The sequence below is a fragment of the Gouania willdenowi genome, chromosome 3, assembly GCF_900634775.1.
Source record: "Gouania willdenowi chromosome 3, fGouWil2.1, whole genome shotgun sequence".
NCBI lineage: Eukaryota > Metazoa > Chordata > Actinopteri > Blenniiformes > Gobiesocidae > Gouania > Gouania willdenowi.
This window is the reverse complement of record NC_041046.1, coordinates 17,195,500-17,212,028: the sequence shown is the minus strand read 5'-3', so window position 1 is coordinate 17,212,028 and position 16,529 is coordinate 17,195,500. Positions and strand designations below refer to the sequence as shown.

Here is a 16,529-nt window from a genome sequence, read left to right as displayed (position 1 = left end):
TCATATTATCACCACAACCAATAGGGTTCATACTTTGGTGGTCATTAGTGTTGTCAGTAAATTTGAGAAAATTTGGATGAAAACTATACAAGATAAATTAAGTCTGATTTAAAAAAAAATTGGTCTGATGGTGGCGCTAGAGAACAAGGTATGGTTTCATTATTAAGACGTTATTTATGTCTTCAACAAACAAACAAAGTGCCTGACTCAAGAACTTGGTCAACAATTTTCTGAGAATCATTTTCTGGAGGCAAATATCCCTGGGGTCACATTGACCCCAAGGGTAAAATGTGTTAATAATACTGCATTTGAGAATAATAGGAGGGTTAAACTAAGTGTATTATCGTCCCACCTCTATTATTCACCCATAGAAATGGTAATAGTGCAATAGTTCTCCTCTGCATATTGCTCAATTCTTTCAAACTTTTATTATCCTAATTACATAAAGCTATTACTCCCCTCGAGCAGGTCCTTTTATACAAATTTAAAGAGGCAACTGTTGAAAGTGCGCCATCGGACACTATTACATATAAATAGCAGCTAGTTTTACAGCTTGGTTGTTGCTGTCTTCATGTATTTACATTAAACATGCACAAGCTATTCTGCAAAAGTTTTAATTTCAACACACAAATCTTTAATAAGTATGTTAAATTGATTAATGGAAAAATGTGAAGCTGCTACAATATTTTTTTAATCTGTTGTCTTTTCCTGTTTCAGGGTCATTGGTTGCTAGGACCTATTTTAGTTTATTCAGCGTGAAACACACACACTGGACACTTTGCTATCATACACACAGGAGCAGGAATTAGGAGAATGTAATGAACTAAACATGTGATTTTAGACTGGCAAACAACACACATGCGTGAAATACTAGGATGGAACATGGCATCTTTTATTAGTGAGGCAACAACACTACCAAGCTGTTAAAAAGTTTACTTTCACCTTGCATTGACTCTATAGTAAAAAAAATTTATGGGTGCTCAGCAATAAAAGGGGATCGTAAAAGTGAGGCAAGCAAATGAGTTGTTTCTCAAGAGTTGTTATCCCAAATAAATCTGTTTTATTGTTGCATTGGTCTAACATGCATGCTCTCTCTCTCTCTCTTTTTTTAACCTTTTCTCTCTCAAAAGATGATGAACCAGTTGGACCAATGTGAGTGAACCCACACTGGCACTGCCCCAGTTACCCAATACATAAAAAATAAATTAAAAAAAGTCTCTTTACCTTTATATCACTAATTTATAACTGCTTGGTTTATAGAAAGACAAATTCAACAAACAATCACAAGGACAAAAACATCCGCCAGAGGAATACGAAATAAGCAATTTACTCAAGTAAGACACTGTTGTAGGGGATGGAGCTAAATATAGATGTCAGTGTGAGGATGAGGATTATCCATTGTCACGCCTTCCCCTGATTTTTCTTCTTCTTTTTCTCCTCCACAGAGTGAGATGGCCAAACTGCGTTTTTTGACAACACACAGGTACCAGAGAGACATACCGCGTCAAGCAGTTTTGATAAAAGCATATCTTCTCTCATTTTCTGAGAAACAAATATCATCATAACACTGGCAACAAAAAGAAGATAACGGCTGTTTTAAGCATGCCTTATTCAGTCTTACATGGTGATGTCAGGATGACGAGTAATGACTAAACCACCACAAAGGTGTACACATTTAAATGTGTTGTTGATGTCTTCTTTATTGATTTTATCATGTCCTCAAATGAGGTGATCCTTTTGTATTACATATCATGTACAATGCATGCAAGATGATTACGCAATAGGATACTCAGAATAGGCCATTTCTGTTGTTATCCCTCGTGTGGCTTTTTTGTTTTTGTTTTGTTTTTGGTTTTTTTGGCATCTAAACACCCCATCTTTTTTTTTTTTTTTTAAGGAAAATTGAAGTCATCTATATATATTTATATCTATATATAGAGAGATATAAAGATGTATATATAGATACAAATGTATGAAAATTTGTACAGCATATCATGGTAAAATTGTCATTGATCTATACTTAATTTGTGAAGGAAAATTCAGTTTTATCAGAAGTTTTATTGTGAAGCAAGGGCTTCAATGGCTGGCAGTATTTCCATTTAATTGAGCGTGCAAACAGAAAATGACTACTGTGTGTTTAAATATATATATAAAAAAAGATACGTGTATTATTTCTATTTTCTTTCCAGAGTAACTTAGACGTCTTGTATGTGTTGAGGTATGAGCGTTCAAAAGATAGGAAATATGTAAAGAAATGTTTTTATATTTCCAAAATTCATTGATTACGTTTGATTTCTTCCTCTCTTTAACTGTATAGCATGGCAATAATCCTATGCAATATGTATACTTAAATAGATATATGGAGGGCAGTTTGTTTTACTCAGTGAAGCTTTAATATTGTGGGATCACTTGGAAGCTGGAATAGCAAATTTCACTGCTGTAGCTGCATGACTCCTCTTTCAATACAATGTATCCATGTGTGTGCGGTGGGAATGGACCTGCATTATGATGGGAAAAGAGGGACCAGAGTATATAGCCACGATCAAACATATGAGTCAAACCAATATTTTTTTTTTCTGAATAAAAAAAAAAAAGTTTGAAAACCAGTTCTGATTCATATTTGTTTGTTGGGTATGTGCCACATCTGATTATCAACATACAGCACCTCTTTAATGGCAAAATACAGTAACCACCAATGTCATCAACCTTTTAGAAAACACCAAGGGAAGCAGAAAGAAAGAAAGAAACGCTCTGCCACGAGCAGGCACGAGTGACACAAATTAAATAAGAGAGAATATTAACATTGTACTGACTTGACCTCGCTGCCTTTGGCTCTCGTTTACATACGTTACTCATCAAGCACTTTCTTCAGCTCACTTTCCACCTTCTCCACAAAAGCAGCAAAACCAGGATCCAGCAGACAGACGTGTAGTATGGGCTTCAAATCCCATTGTGCCAAAGAACTGTGACTGTATTCCTGGGGCAGAGTCAGGGTGGTCTCTCCCAGGTAGTGCTGTGGTAAGTGACGACAAGGATTTCACTTCATGAACAAATGGAAACTCACTGATGAGTAACTCACTGTTATGCCACAAGCAAAACTATGCAATCAATCAATATTTATCTTTAATGTAATTTCCCACAAAAATGCTGCAGAACATGTGTGTAAACATCAAGGCCCGGGGGCCAAATACGGCCCCCAGTGGTTCTCAAAGTTTTGGTTCGAGTACCCCTTTCTCTTAACTCTGAATGCCAAGTACCCCCTTTATCCGACTACAACAGGAGTCTGCAACCTTTACTCTTAAAGGGGCCAATTTGCCTAATCTCTCCTGGATTAAAGTCCTTCTGGATCCTAAAAAAAACACATTCTCAATGAAGACAATACAGTGTATAAAATTCTATACAGTTAAAATAGTATTAAATAACTTTAAGAGTTAACGTTATTGAAGAGCTACAAAAAATTACTTGAATCATGTTGGTCAACACATGCTAATTTATAATTGCCTGTTGGCAAATAAATAAATCTGCTCCCGTACAAATAAAATCTCGATTTTCTTCCAAAATTGTCTTTTTGTTAGTTTAGTTATCTTACCATTTAAAACTTAAGGTTAGACACAGGTGCAAAAAAGTTGATGGTTGCAGGATGTGAAGTAGGAAGGTGGCAGAATTATTGTACAATGATATGTATTTTTAGGTTAACCGACTGTTTTATCATAATTTTATTTGAAGTTAATTTCATGAATCATCAATACCCTCTGGAAGAAATAATTCTTTTTTTTTTTTTTTAAAGCTATAGGGAGCCATTGCAAGAGTCAAAGAGCCACATGAGGCTCCAGAGCCGCAGGTTGCAGACCCCTGGACTACAACATTTTTCTCAGAACACCAGAAATAGTGATAACACTTTTAAATAATATAATTTTGTGAGTAAGTGGAATTGAACAGTATTTAGCACAATGGTTCCCATTTTGATATAAAAATTTCAGGTTCCACCAAAGACACTTTTTTTTGTTTTACTGTGTTATAAATACAGAGCAGACAGGATTAGTGACAAGTGGCGCCAGCTCATATACTGAATATAGTGCATTTTATTTTAAATAGATTTATATTTGCCAAAGTGAAAATATTGAATACAATTAAGATTGTGTGTTGTTTTAAAATTAAAGAATATATTTTTAATCAGTTATTTATTTTTTTTGATGATAATTTTTAACTAAAAATTAACATTATGAACCCATATTTTTCATGCTCACATTTGTTAATATTTTTCTCTCTTTCTCAAGTACCCCCTGTAGTGCCATCGCATACCCCCATTTGAGAAACACTGCTTTAGATAATCCAATGTGGTTGCAGGAGAAAGTAAAACTGCATTTATCAATATCACCAACTCATTGAGTTGTAGATCTCAGGGCATCCAAAATACACAAGTTCAATGACACTCCACAGTATTTGCAGGGCTCATATCACATGATGGTGGTGGTCTCCAATTGTTGAAAGAACTCAACTTTTTCAAAATCCTGCACCAGAAAAATTCACAAAATTTCCCCAAACTAAATAAAAATTGGTCGATAAAACAAGAAAATGTAAACTAAGATCTTGCTGGGACTGATATCAGTCACATACTGCTTGGATATCGTCAGTGCCTTACATACTTTATTAATATTATGTGGAAGAGCAAACATTATTGTTCTCCCACCTATAATTTGGAGCCCACTTGAGATCAAACTGGCCCATATTTGGCCCGTGAACACAAATGAGTTACGACACCCCTGTAAGGTGAGTGTGTCTTATTGTTATTATTATAGACTACAACATATATCTATACCTGAGCAAGTTGCTTGACAGACAACATTCCCTGGACAACCTCCTGTTTGCCTCCCACAGCTTTTTCCTGACAGAGTCACAGAAACAGAAAACGAGGAACATTTATCAATCACTGTGTGACACCACAGGGTTAATAGAACAATTCATGGCTTCATTACTCATTAAAATATGCCCCTCTCTTCAACGACTTTCATCCACACTATGAACTTCTTTACTTGGTCTCTTCACTAAAGGTCACAGTCGAACCCTGTGGTGGAGTCCGGTTATTTCTGAGCCCTTTATCTGAGCTAGAAAAACGCTGAATTGCCATTTTCAGCTTTTTGTAGCACTATTATTTAAACATAATACAATATTTCTTAAAGATGCTTTATACAAGAAAATATTCTAAGCTAGAGAAAACCATTGTGGCATTTTTTTTAATATTTGTTCTTTACTAACCTGTAAATGTTTTGGGGGCGGGGCCAACTGCACCCCTTATTGGCTTAGGATTGCTGTGCTTTATATAGCCTTTCAGTTTAACTCTAGTGTCACCTCTGATAAAGCCGTTGTAAACAGCGCCATCTAGCGTTGTTTAGATTGAAGTGACTTCAGATCTACTCAAAGAAACTTCCCTTTAAAATGCTTGTCAAAATAAAGGCACGCGGGCCAAGTCCGGCCCACCAGAGCATCTAGTTTGGTCCGCAGGAAAATTATGTTCAAAGTTAAAAAAACAAAAACAAAAAAAAAAAAAACAGCAAAAACAGAACTTTAGATAAATTATTATAAGTTGTAGATCAAATATGGTGGAGGGTGCAGTACTAAATTATTTACAGTAATATTAAATCACAATTATTAAAAAAAAAAACAAAAAAAAACCTGCAAAATTCTCACAAATTACGTTGCAAATTTCAAGAACATTTCTTGCAAAATGTTCAACAATTCAGGATTTTTTTTTTCATTTGTGTTTTTTTTTCCCTTTTCACAACAACATGGGGCCCTTGAGCTAAAACGAGTTTGACACCTTTGCTTTAAAGTTGTGGAGAAACAGTTCAGTGGTTGAGTTTAAACTTCTCCCTGCCACTGATTTCACAGCTGCTTCTGAGAAGTTTTTTTGTGATTGACACAACTTCATGATTAGTGCCTCCCATGCTGGTTTCTATGTTAAAGTGTATTTATTGACATGTTGTTAAGTGAGCAACCTGTGCTGTTGGAGGAGGAGGAGCCTCTGCGGGGGGCTGATCAGGGTGCAGCAGGATGCTCTCAGGAGTGCTGACAGGCACGTACTCCATCAGTTTTTTCACAGCACTTGAGCATTCTTTTATGGCTTCTGCTTGGCTGCCTCCATCAAACTGCATCCTCAACATGCGACTCTCCCCCTGCAAAAGTCCGCAAACACACTCAGTGCGTGGGTGTCCAACGAAAACAGTCTGGAGTTTGTGTGCTTTCTTTATGGAATCAACATCTCATTATTATTATTATTATTATTATTATAACAAACAATAAGTGCATCAGTTCCTAGGAGAACAACATAAATATCAGGCAAGAATCATTAAGAAAAATAAAATGTACTATTTATTTTTCAATTATATGTTTTACCAACAAAGCAATCAGGATATTAGAATGAAACTAAGAATCAAATACTGCCAATTGTTTAAAAAAAAAACAAATCTCATGACTTACCTTTAAAATCAATCGAAAGAAGAGGTTATCAGATTTCTTTTGCACTTTAAGAGAACTGGAGCTGTCATGCAAAGAAATTGTATCCTGGAAATAAAGAATAATAAAACATTTTCTAAATCAACAATTAAACAAAACACACACGTGTATATATATATATATATATATATATATGTGTGCTTATTGTTTTGTACAATTGAAATGCATTTCTATCTTCATCAGAAAAATGTAAGTACTGCAGATTGCCTGCAGGGGTCTCTGTTTACATAGCTGGGACCTCACTGTGTTAAAACCCTATGAGCAGAGAATAATAAAATATGATCATTAAAAATCAAAGGAGATCCATATATGATGTAATCACTGATCTATTATATTTATTGGTTTATTTAACAGGGACAGCGTACATTATCATCAATACAGAAAATGTACCAGATTTAGCCCAAAGGCTATTTTTCATCCGTAGTCCTTGAACAGAATGCTCAAATGTCACCTTAAAAGAATGCATATTGCAGGCAATATACAATAAAAAAATGCAGTAAAAAATGTAACTAAATAATAACATGTTACACTTCCATTTACATATTATTAAAAATAAATTACATTTTAAAAATAACAGTATTTGATAAGAGACAATCATCAGACATTAAAACATACAAGTTAATAAAATAAAACATTAAAAAGAGGCACAGGTTAATGTTGGCATGACTGATTCAGATTTTGATGATCCTACAGTCTTTTGATGCTGACTCATCCTGAATGTCTCTGATGATTTCATATTTCTAAGTAATGTGTCTGTAAACACAAGAGTCTGATGATGATGATGCAGTCATCACGGTCCATGGATGTTATTCCAGTTTATTATTATTCACTTCAGTGCTGTGTCTAATGGAGGCAAAGGGGTAAAAAAAGAAAAACGTAGCTGGTAAAAACCATAGAAATGCAGATGTCTTCATGCAGGCCATGAGTGGCTCATGAAACTGCTGAGTTATGGAGATTAAATCGTAAATTGTATGGAAATTAGGTGAATGAATAGAAATGTATTTTGGTGGCTCTCACAGTCCCCGGTTCTAATCTACATGTGGACGTATGGGAATTTATTTCAACTGAGTGCAGCCTTTCACAATCTTTAGGAAATCATTGTTTTCATCCTCTTAGATTTTACTCGAGGAGTTGGTTGACGACAGTAAATAGTTCATATATTAATATGGGAAAAATATGATTTACTTGCTATTTTATGATTTATGCACACTAGTTAAATTCACTCCATATGCCAGCAGCTACATGCAATTTGAATATAATAATATGACAATGACATTTGAATATAACGTCCCTCCACTGCCTTACAATGGGCAATATTACACATAACTCATTGTAAAACCCCACTTATTTATATTTTTTCTGTATTTATTTTTTCCATACTGTTTTCTTTACCTGTATCTATTATTTATTTATATTTTCCTATAGGTGTTTGTATTTAGCATTTGTCCTTGCTTATTGAGTCTTTGGCTGAAACTAATCTTAAATATGATCTAATTTAGCAGCGTACCCCTCAGCGTACGGGATGGTATTACGGGGGTACTTGAGAGAGAGACAGAGTGGAAAATTAACAAAAGTCAGATTCTTTCAAATGTGTGTTATCATACATTAATTCCATCATTATGCTCTATAGCAGTAGTTCACAAACTGGTCACTGTCATCATGTACCCATTCAGACCTTTACCCTAAAGCCATGTACCCCCTACTCCTGCACACTTAAAAAAACATAATAATGTAATGTAATATACAATATAGTCCTGCCTACAGTGAATTTACCTATCCTGTTGTGGAATAATATATAATAATAATAATAATAACTAAAATATTTGCATTTGAGGATGCAGATGAGGATGCAGGTGCTTTAGCTTATCATTGGCATTCGTATCATCGAGCCTTAGCATTAGCCTAGCAATATCAATAACCAAGCAATAACATTAATCTCGCATCATCATTAACATAGCACTAGCATTAGCCTTGCAATAATATTGACCTAGTATTAGCTTTAACACAGCATTATAATTAGCCTAGCAATAGTATTAGCCTAACATTAGCATAAACATTAACATAGCAATAGCATTCGCCTCTTATTAACATTGACCTAGCATCAACTTTAAGCGAGGATTAGCCTAGCAATAGCATTAGCCTAGCAATAACATTAACATAGCAATAGCGTTAGCATTAACCTAGCAATATCAAAAACTGAGCATTAGCATTAACCTAACCATAGCATTAGCCTAACATTAGCATTAACCTACCATTAGCCTAGCAATAACAATCACTGAGAATTAGCATTCACCTAGCATTAGCATTAACCTAACAATAGCATTAACCTAGCATTGGCATTAGCTGCTCTATTTATATTCTAGTTTCCAATATTGTCAGTGTTTAATTTTCATTCATGTACCCCCTACGACAATTTGCGTACCCCACTTTGGGAACCAAGGCTCTATAGTTGATTTTTCACAGTATTCTGAGCAGAACGTTGTAGTCAGACAATAGGGGGTACTTGGATTCAATAATAAAGGAAAAAAGGGGTACTTGAGCCCAAAAAGTGTGAGAACCACTGATATAATCTAAAGTGTAGTCTAATTGGAAAAACAGTGAATGGAAAACCCTGTTGATCTTCCCTCGAATAATGTTTAATAAAACATATTGTGTCTCAAACTATTTGTCGACTCAATGCTTCATAAAACAGGATATATTCTAAATTCCTCTAAATCCCTAAAATACACCTGCTCATGCAGCAGATTTACATGCTATGTTTACAGCTGTCAGTCCTGAGTGAAAAAGTTTGTTTAAACTGGCACATCATCCCAGCAGTGAAGCTAATTCTCTTATTTAAAGTTGATGAACATTTGCTGCATTGGTTCATTACAGAGCAGTTTGTCACCCTGAGTGAACGCTCTTTGCAGTCTGACCTGATTATCTGTCTGCAACCTGCTGCAGCAGCGAGATAGTAGCGTCACCTGCCACAACTCCATTAATAAAACGTTGGAGTAGCCCAGACGAGGCAGGGAACGTCCTCTCTGAACACTTTACAACATTTAGAACCATCAAAGGGGTATTCATTTAATTTGATAGAATGCCTACAAAGTGTTTTATTATTATTATAGACAGGTTGATATTTTCTTCCCTGTGCTATGTTTTCAGGTGAATGCATTTTCTATCCCAGCGCTAAAACTTTAATAATGGTCTATTAGCAGCAAGCAGCCATCAGCACAGTCCTGTATGAAGAATGCAGATCATCATGTGAACACACAGAAGCCAGTCACATGACCTGACGTTTATTCAGAAACCTGGTAAACCTAGTGGGAATGTTTAGGCATCAGGAAAAGAAAAGAAAAAGAGTTACTGTGATGAAAAAAGTGAATCTGTAAAAATAACATTCATAGCCGCAGCCAGGGTTGGCGTCAATTATAACTGTGACTGCGTCATTGACAATTAATTGAATTTATGAATTGTAATTGAGTTCAGATAATTGACCTGGTAAATGTAATTGGCATGGAAATTCTTTTAAAAAAAACTAATTTACACTAATGAAATGCAACTTTTCCCATTACCTGTCAGTTCTCTTAAGGATAATTTTACCATTTAAAAAAACATTTGAATCTAGGAATATACTGACAGAAAAAGTGCCAGACGCCCACACCAAAAACATTAATACCAATTTTTTCATTGATTAGGAAGCCTAACAAGGTAACCAAGAAATGAGAAACAAATTAGACGATAGATAATATTTTTAGTGTATTTTACAGCGGATTTAGGACATGGGTTAAAACTGACCTGTACATCACAAGGGATGCTAACAGAAAGCTAACACAACAAGATGGTTATGTTTTATGAGCTTATTAATGAAAAACTCAGGATTCATCTTAATTGCACTTCAGTAATTAAAGACAATTGTGGTTGACTTTCAGGGGGGAAATAATAATTGTAAAAAATCATAATTGAGCTGGCTGTAGCGTTGGATTATTCCCAACGCTGCTAATATATAATAGACCAATGTTTTTACCACATGACACTGAGTCCATTTCAGCATTAATGCACAGAACTGCCTTGTTATCGGGTTGAAAACATTAGCAGGAACTGAAAATGTTCATTAGATTTATTATGACCACACACATCCATTATATATTAAATCAAAACTTATGAAATGTAAAAATATTGTTTATTATAAAATAACACTGACTGTACAAAGCAAATATAGAAGGCGTTCAAAAACGCCAGCAAATACAGCCAAAGTGATCAATTTATGTTTATTTTACCAAAATCAAGATTAGAAGTTAAACGAAGATGTCTGTCTGTTCTAAGGGTTCATTTGTGGAATAATGTTGATAAAAAAATAAAAACAAGTGACACACTGTTTAATTTCAAAAAGAAAATGTCACAATGTATAACAGAGTTATGTGAAACAGTAGAATTATGTTTGTGTTCCATGTTAAATGTTGTATATAAAAGAAAGTACAAGTGTGTATACATGCTGTATATGTCATTTTATTTATTTATTTATTCATTTGTCATTATTTGAAAAAGGGCAACTCAAATGTACTTGATGAATGCTTGCATTTCTTTTGTGTGTATTATTGAAAAAGGTCACTTACTTGAATGTTATGATTTATGTTGGGCATATAAGCATTTTTGCTTCTGCAAAAGTCTTGTTATATATTTTTTAATTGTGGTTTATGTTTGAATACTTTTTTGTTATACTGGAACAAATAAATACACTGAAGATTTGATTTTGTAATGTAATTTTATTTACAAACACTTAAAACTCCTCAAATATCACCTAAATGGCTCATGTTTTATATTACCCTAAAGCCAAAGTCTCATTTGAATATGAATCATATCTCCTCTGGGTTTGAAAACATTTAAATTTACCACCAAACAGAAAGAATACAATAAACAAAGTGTGTGACCTTTAGAAATGTCCACAGACATACAAGTAGAAGACAATCATCACAATCCGTGAAAATTAAAGCAAACAAACAAAAAACAAACAAACAATGTGCCTCATCTCCTCACCAGGCTTTCTTGTCCTTGCATAACCAGCAAATATCCAGGCTCCACAACTTTGAGAACAATCGCAGGTCTTTTATTGTCTGCTTCAAATATCTGGTGGATAGGAATATAATTATTATTATTATTATTATTATTATTATTATTAAGGAATCAGCATCTCATTCCACATGCTTCTAAGCCAATTTAATTAGAAACATATACTGTACTTGTTAGTTAAAAAAATGTGAAAACACTGTTGGCTAAATACATCTGACAGAAAAAACAATGTTATTACCCTGACAAAAACGTGGTTCACGTCTAAAGGACTATCATTCATTTGTCAGAACAAAACAACATATTATTTTAATGCAAGTTGTCAGATTACCTGGTGCATAATTTATTTTTTCCCCTTTTTTCCTTTTACTTCTTCTTCTCTGGTGCATAATTCATGTACCGTAGCTACATTAGCATGGACAGTGGCCACCCAAATGTCTATGCCTATATCTGCCTTCACAATAATAGCTCCAGATCACCATCTAGAGTTCCACATAGGTACTAAAGGACAATGGTCTACTTGGAACACTACAGTTAAAAATTAGATGGCAAGGAAAACCTAAAAGACAATATGTAGATCTTAAAATGTAGAATTGAAACAGACCTAGTGTAGCATTAGCATCAAACTTTCTAAAAAGGAGTTTGTAGTTGTCATTTTTACCTATTATTAGGGCTGCACGGTTATGGAGAAAATGATCATCACGATTATTTTTGATCAATATTGTAATCATGATTATAATCACAATTATTTATCACGTTAGGACAAAATATCTGTTTGTTTTTTTTAAACAAACAGTATGTGCAGAGTTTACAGTGCAAAATGAAGCTTTAAATAAGAATTATACTAAAAAAATAAGACTTAAATTTACCAAAGACTGCATTATTATAGAGTGCAGAGCCAGTATTTTAAAAGTAAATATTGCCGACAATCAGGTTAATTTAATTATGGCAACAAAAATCATGATCACGATTAAAATTTGATTATTAATTTAATAATTATTATATATATACTGTATAATTATAATATGATATTCTATACCCTTTTGGGTTGATCATCAATTTTAATTAATTAGGTCATCGTGCATCTAATCTAGTGCACACATTCACATTATTTTTTCTTTACCCAAATGCCATTACTAAGATTTTCAAGCTTGTCTGTAAAAGAAGAAGAGGATATTTTAGGTCATCTCATTATAGTGGAATCCACATTCAGCCATAAAATGTTATGAGAGGACTGTATTAGGCAGTTGGTAAACACTGCGGAAGCATGCTAACTAGCCAGTGATAAGTCTGTAGAAGTGTAAAAGGTTGAATTATAATGCTGCAGAACTGCGTCAATGGATCCACCAAATAGCGACTGACATTAAATGCCGTCAAGAAAAAAGTAGAAACTGTGAATCAGTAATGAGGTCTGAAAAGTAGCACTTTTTATATTTAGAAACTCAAATGTGTGAGAAACATTCCCGCTACAAAGCATCCGAATGTTCCCTCATGGCTTTTTTGTGAATTCAGTATTTGTTCAAGAAGGGTTTGATTAATTAACAAAAATAAACATCAAGTCTAATCTAAGGATGCTCTATAGAAGTAGTGATGACCCAAATGATAGAAAATGTTTGTCTTCTTAATTGTGTTTATTGAAAAGATTGTGTAGTACTTATTTATTTTTTATAATGCAGCACATAAATGGTTTTAATTCAAATTATCTATTTTTCTCTTAATGAGCTTCCTTTTCATAAAACCAAAAAGTCTTTTTAGAGAAATTATACAAATTGCACTTTTATTATTATCTCAATAGTAAGTAACCACTGGCACCAGTAAATACCTTTCAAAATTAAGGAAGACTTTTTTTTCTGTATGGATGAACTCACAAGGTAAAAACTTTGGCAAGACAGCGTTTCTACAGAAGTACAATGAATTAATCTGTGTTTAAGTATTGATCAGACATCAAAACAGCATTAAAAATAAATATCTGGCAGGTGGTCATTACATTGGTCATTTGTGTTTGTATTTCTCAACATTAAAATGATGCATGAATACAACCATGTAAAAAAAGACAGAATAAAACACTTGTAAATATTACAAATGTGACTCAGCGTAACACAAGGGGTGTAGTTAGTTAAAACCCATCAGAGAAAATGACTTTTAACTATAGTAATCAGAACTGCAACAGCCCTGATAGTCATGAGTTCATATTTTATTTTATATTTAAAATATGTATTGAACTATTTATTAACAATGAATTATACATTTTTAGAAAGGTGAATGATAAGTTTTATTCATGTGTTTATGCTGTTTAGAATGTGATTTTTTTTTAATTGTACTAATGTGGATAGAGTTTTTTTATTTTAATTTTTAGAGTGACTTTTAACAGCAGATGAAAAATAGCCATTAGGCTAACTGTGGTACATTTACTGTAATGTTGATGAATGTACATTGTCCTTGTCAAATAAACAAAAATAAATAAATAAATACATTTAAAGTCTACAGAAAATGTAAAAAAATAAAATAAAGTGAAAAGTTTTTAAACTAACTTTAAAATACAGTTCAATGAGAGATGTCAATTTACCAATAATACATGTATAAACTTTAACATTATGAAATTGTGTTAGTCAGCGGTTCATTTTCAAGTGAAAGCTTCTTGAATACATTTTGTACAAATTTTAATTTTGTGAAATAAATAAATCCCAAAAAAAAAGGTTCAAAATTAGCCTTCTGTGTGTGTACACAATGTTTTTGAATTGTTGAGCTACGTAGCCACTAGCTAACTTGCTCACCAGCTATAGCTAACGAGCTAACTAGTTAGCAGAGCACAACAGACATAAACTCCATTGAACACATTAATAAGGGGTGTTAATGCAGTCATTTACCTTCCAAACAGACGGAGCTCTTCCATCAGACGCAAGGATAGACCGACCGTAGCGTTTCAGTCTCCATGACAGACAGGAGGCCATATCGATTCAATAATTAGTTAGCAATTAGCTCTAATGACAGGTGGGTCTGCTGCTAACCTCCTAGCGCGGAGCCTGTTGCTATTTTACAGCACGACAAATAGTTAGCTCCTCATTTGAAACAACATTATCAAGGTTGAGTGGTAGTTTTTTATATATATATAAAAAAATAAAAATAAATAAATAACATTAAAAGCATGAAAATGTATTTTATTGTATTCAAATTAAATTTTAAAAAAATTAAATTTTTAAATAGATCTAAATATTTTAAAATCAGTAGGTTTTATTTTTTTCTTTCTCCCAAAAGATAAATTGGAAGATATAAGTGTGTGTGTGTGTGTGTGTGTGTGTGTGTGTGTGTGTGTGTGTGTGTGTGTGTGTGTGTGTGTGTGTGTGTGTGTGTGTGTGTGTGTGTGTGTGTGTGCGTGCGTGCGTGTGTGTGTTACTTCATTTATACATGGTATGTAATTGTGTTCTGTACATGTTCACATGAGCATAAATGATGATAAAAATAATTCCTAAGTCCTTGAAAATACCCATTATGGAGAGTTTGGTACATTATCGAGACCAAAAACATAAGCTGCTAGTGGAATAGCAAACAGAGCAACAATGAAAAGGGAAATTCACATTTTAAATGAAAATTGCTTTTTCTGAACAATAATTTTGTCAATCACATCATACCTACATTTACTACTTTTGGGCCAGACTGCAAAAACAATAACAAAATAACATGTAATGTCATATTATAAAATTATTGTATATATTTTTCCACCAGATTATTTACAGAACTACACTACTGGTCCAAAGTTTTAGAACACCCTAAACATGCATTGCTGTCTAAAATAGATTGCACTTCTTGTAGTGTTGACCTTTGACAGCATGTGCAGACAAAGTAGAAAAAAAATACAACACCCTAATTTTTCCAGTTATTTATTGCAATTCAAGTTGTGCAATTCCAATGAATAGCTTGAAATGGAACAAAGGTAAGTACTGAACAGCCAGAGTTTACCCAAAACTGAAAAATAATGTGCATTTCAGAATTATACACTTATTGTTCCTTTTTCAAGGAACACAAGGTTGAATCAGCCTTGAAAGCTGGTGCTATTAATTCCTACAACGTCCTCTGTCTGCATAAAAGCAGTGTTGGAACACACTGTGCTACCAGACCCTCATGAGCATCAATTCAACAGTATTGTTCATGGATTCCATGATTGTTTTTTTCAACTCAAATTGCTTATTTGTTCTGTGCTGTAATTTCAGAGTGACACAATGAACTGAAACATAAACATTCATCTTATTGGGCCTGTGCTATGAAGCTGGATAAGTATATCTGAGATATCTCTCCTTTAGCAGGCTTCACCTATAGGAAAAATTCTCAATCCCAGAGCAGCTGTACTACAAAGCAGGTTATCAACACGTTGACTTAACCCAGGTGATTTCAGCCTGGCGACTTGCATATTAACATAAAAGGGGCAGATATTGCAGTGTTGGACAAACCACAATCACGGAGAAACTGTATAAAGCAACTTACGTCACAATTGAGGAATAATTCTTTAAAAATATGAAGAAATAAAATCCATAAATCAGACTAAAAACAACACTTGCTGCAGCAAATGCAGGCAGGAAGCTCCTGACACTGTTATTGCGTAAAAGCATGAGATCAGACAATGTTAACTCAATGGCTGCCAGCTATTTTCAGAACAGACACCCCCCTCACTGCCAGCCATTTTAGAGTATTTTGACTGATCTTTTAAGACCCACAGAATATTTTGTACTATGACTATGTAAAATCTGACTTCTGAAATAATAAACTCTCCTTTCATCAGTAAAAAAAAATTGTTGTTAGCTAGCTTGTTTCATTCTTCTGTAATGAGCAGTTGAAGATAGGTAATTTCACAAGAAACACCAGTTTCTGACCAAAAGGCTGAGAAAACAGGTTTTTGTGAGAAAAAAAGAATGTCAGGAAGAACAGTGACTTTGAAGCTAATGTTTTTTGCTTTAGTGACAACTCAAACATCT

At 33.9% G+C, this 16,529-nt stretch overlaps 2 protein-coding genes across 5 annotated transcripts in view; one reads left to right on the top strand and one right to left on the bottom strand.

Moving 5' to 3' along the window:
* nptnb (neuroplastin b) overlaps positions 1-1,570 on the top strand; it is a 38,634-nt gene extending 37,064 nt beyond the window's left edge. For 2 of the 3 annotated variants that reach the window (XM_028436159.1, XM_028436142.1), the window contains 3 exons: positions 1,131-1,152; positions 1,261-1,334; positions 1,446-1,570. In XM_028436159.1, the coding sequence (XP_028291960.1) occupies positions 1,131-1,152; positions 1,261-1,321 (83 nt within the window). In that variant the 3' untranslated portion in view covers positions 1,322-1,334; positions 1,446-1,570. The remainder of the gene's footprint in view (positions 1-1,130; positions 1,153-1,260; positions 1,335-1,445) is intronic. The other variant, XM_028436150.1, reaches the window with a different exon arrangement.
* Positions 1,571-2,607: 1,037 nt separating this feature from the next.
* Positions 2,608-14,592, bottom strand: rec114 (REC114 meiotic recombination protein). 2 transcript variants are annotated; one of them, XM_028436169.1, is made up of 6 exons: positions 14,430-14,592; positions 11,533-11,622; positions 6,478-6,561; positions 5,997-6,173; positions 4,820-4,885; positions 2,608-3,013 (listed from the first exon to the last, which is right to left on the bottom strand). In XM_028436169.1, exons 1-6 carry the CDS (start codon positions 14,511-14,513, stop codon positions 2,849-2,851), a joined length of 666 nt encoding a protein of 221 aa, XP_028291970.1. In that variant the 5' UTR covers positions 14,514-14,592; the 3' UTR covers positions 2,608-2,848. The 2 variants fall into 2 exon arrangements, with proteins under 2 accessions (XP_028291970.1, XP_028291978.1); XM_028436177.1 differs by lacking the exon at positions 11,533-11,622.
* Positions 14,593-16,529: the final 1,937 nt, after the last annotated feature.

What these genes read in the sequence shown, in the direction of transcription:
- rec114 (XM_028436169.1), bottom strand. Translation starts at nt 14,513, where the DNA reads ATGGCCTCCTGTCTGTCATGGAGACTGAAACGCTACGGTCGGTCTATC. An exon ending in TGCAAGGACAAGAAAGCCTG is followed by an intron (nt 6,562 to 11,532) that starts GTGAGGAGATGA and finishes CTTTATTTCCAG; the next exon opens with GATACAATTTCTTTGCATGA. An exon ending in CTGTCAAGCAACTTGCTCAG is followed by an intron (nt 3,014 to 4,819) that starts GTATAGATATAT and finishes CACTTACCACAG; the next exon opens with CACTACCTGGGAGAGACCAC.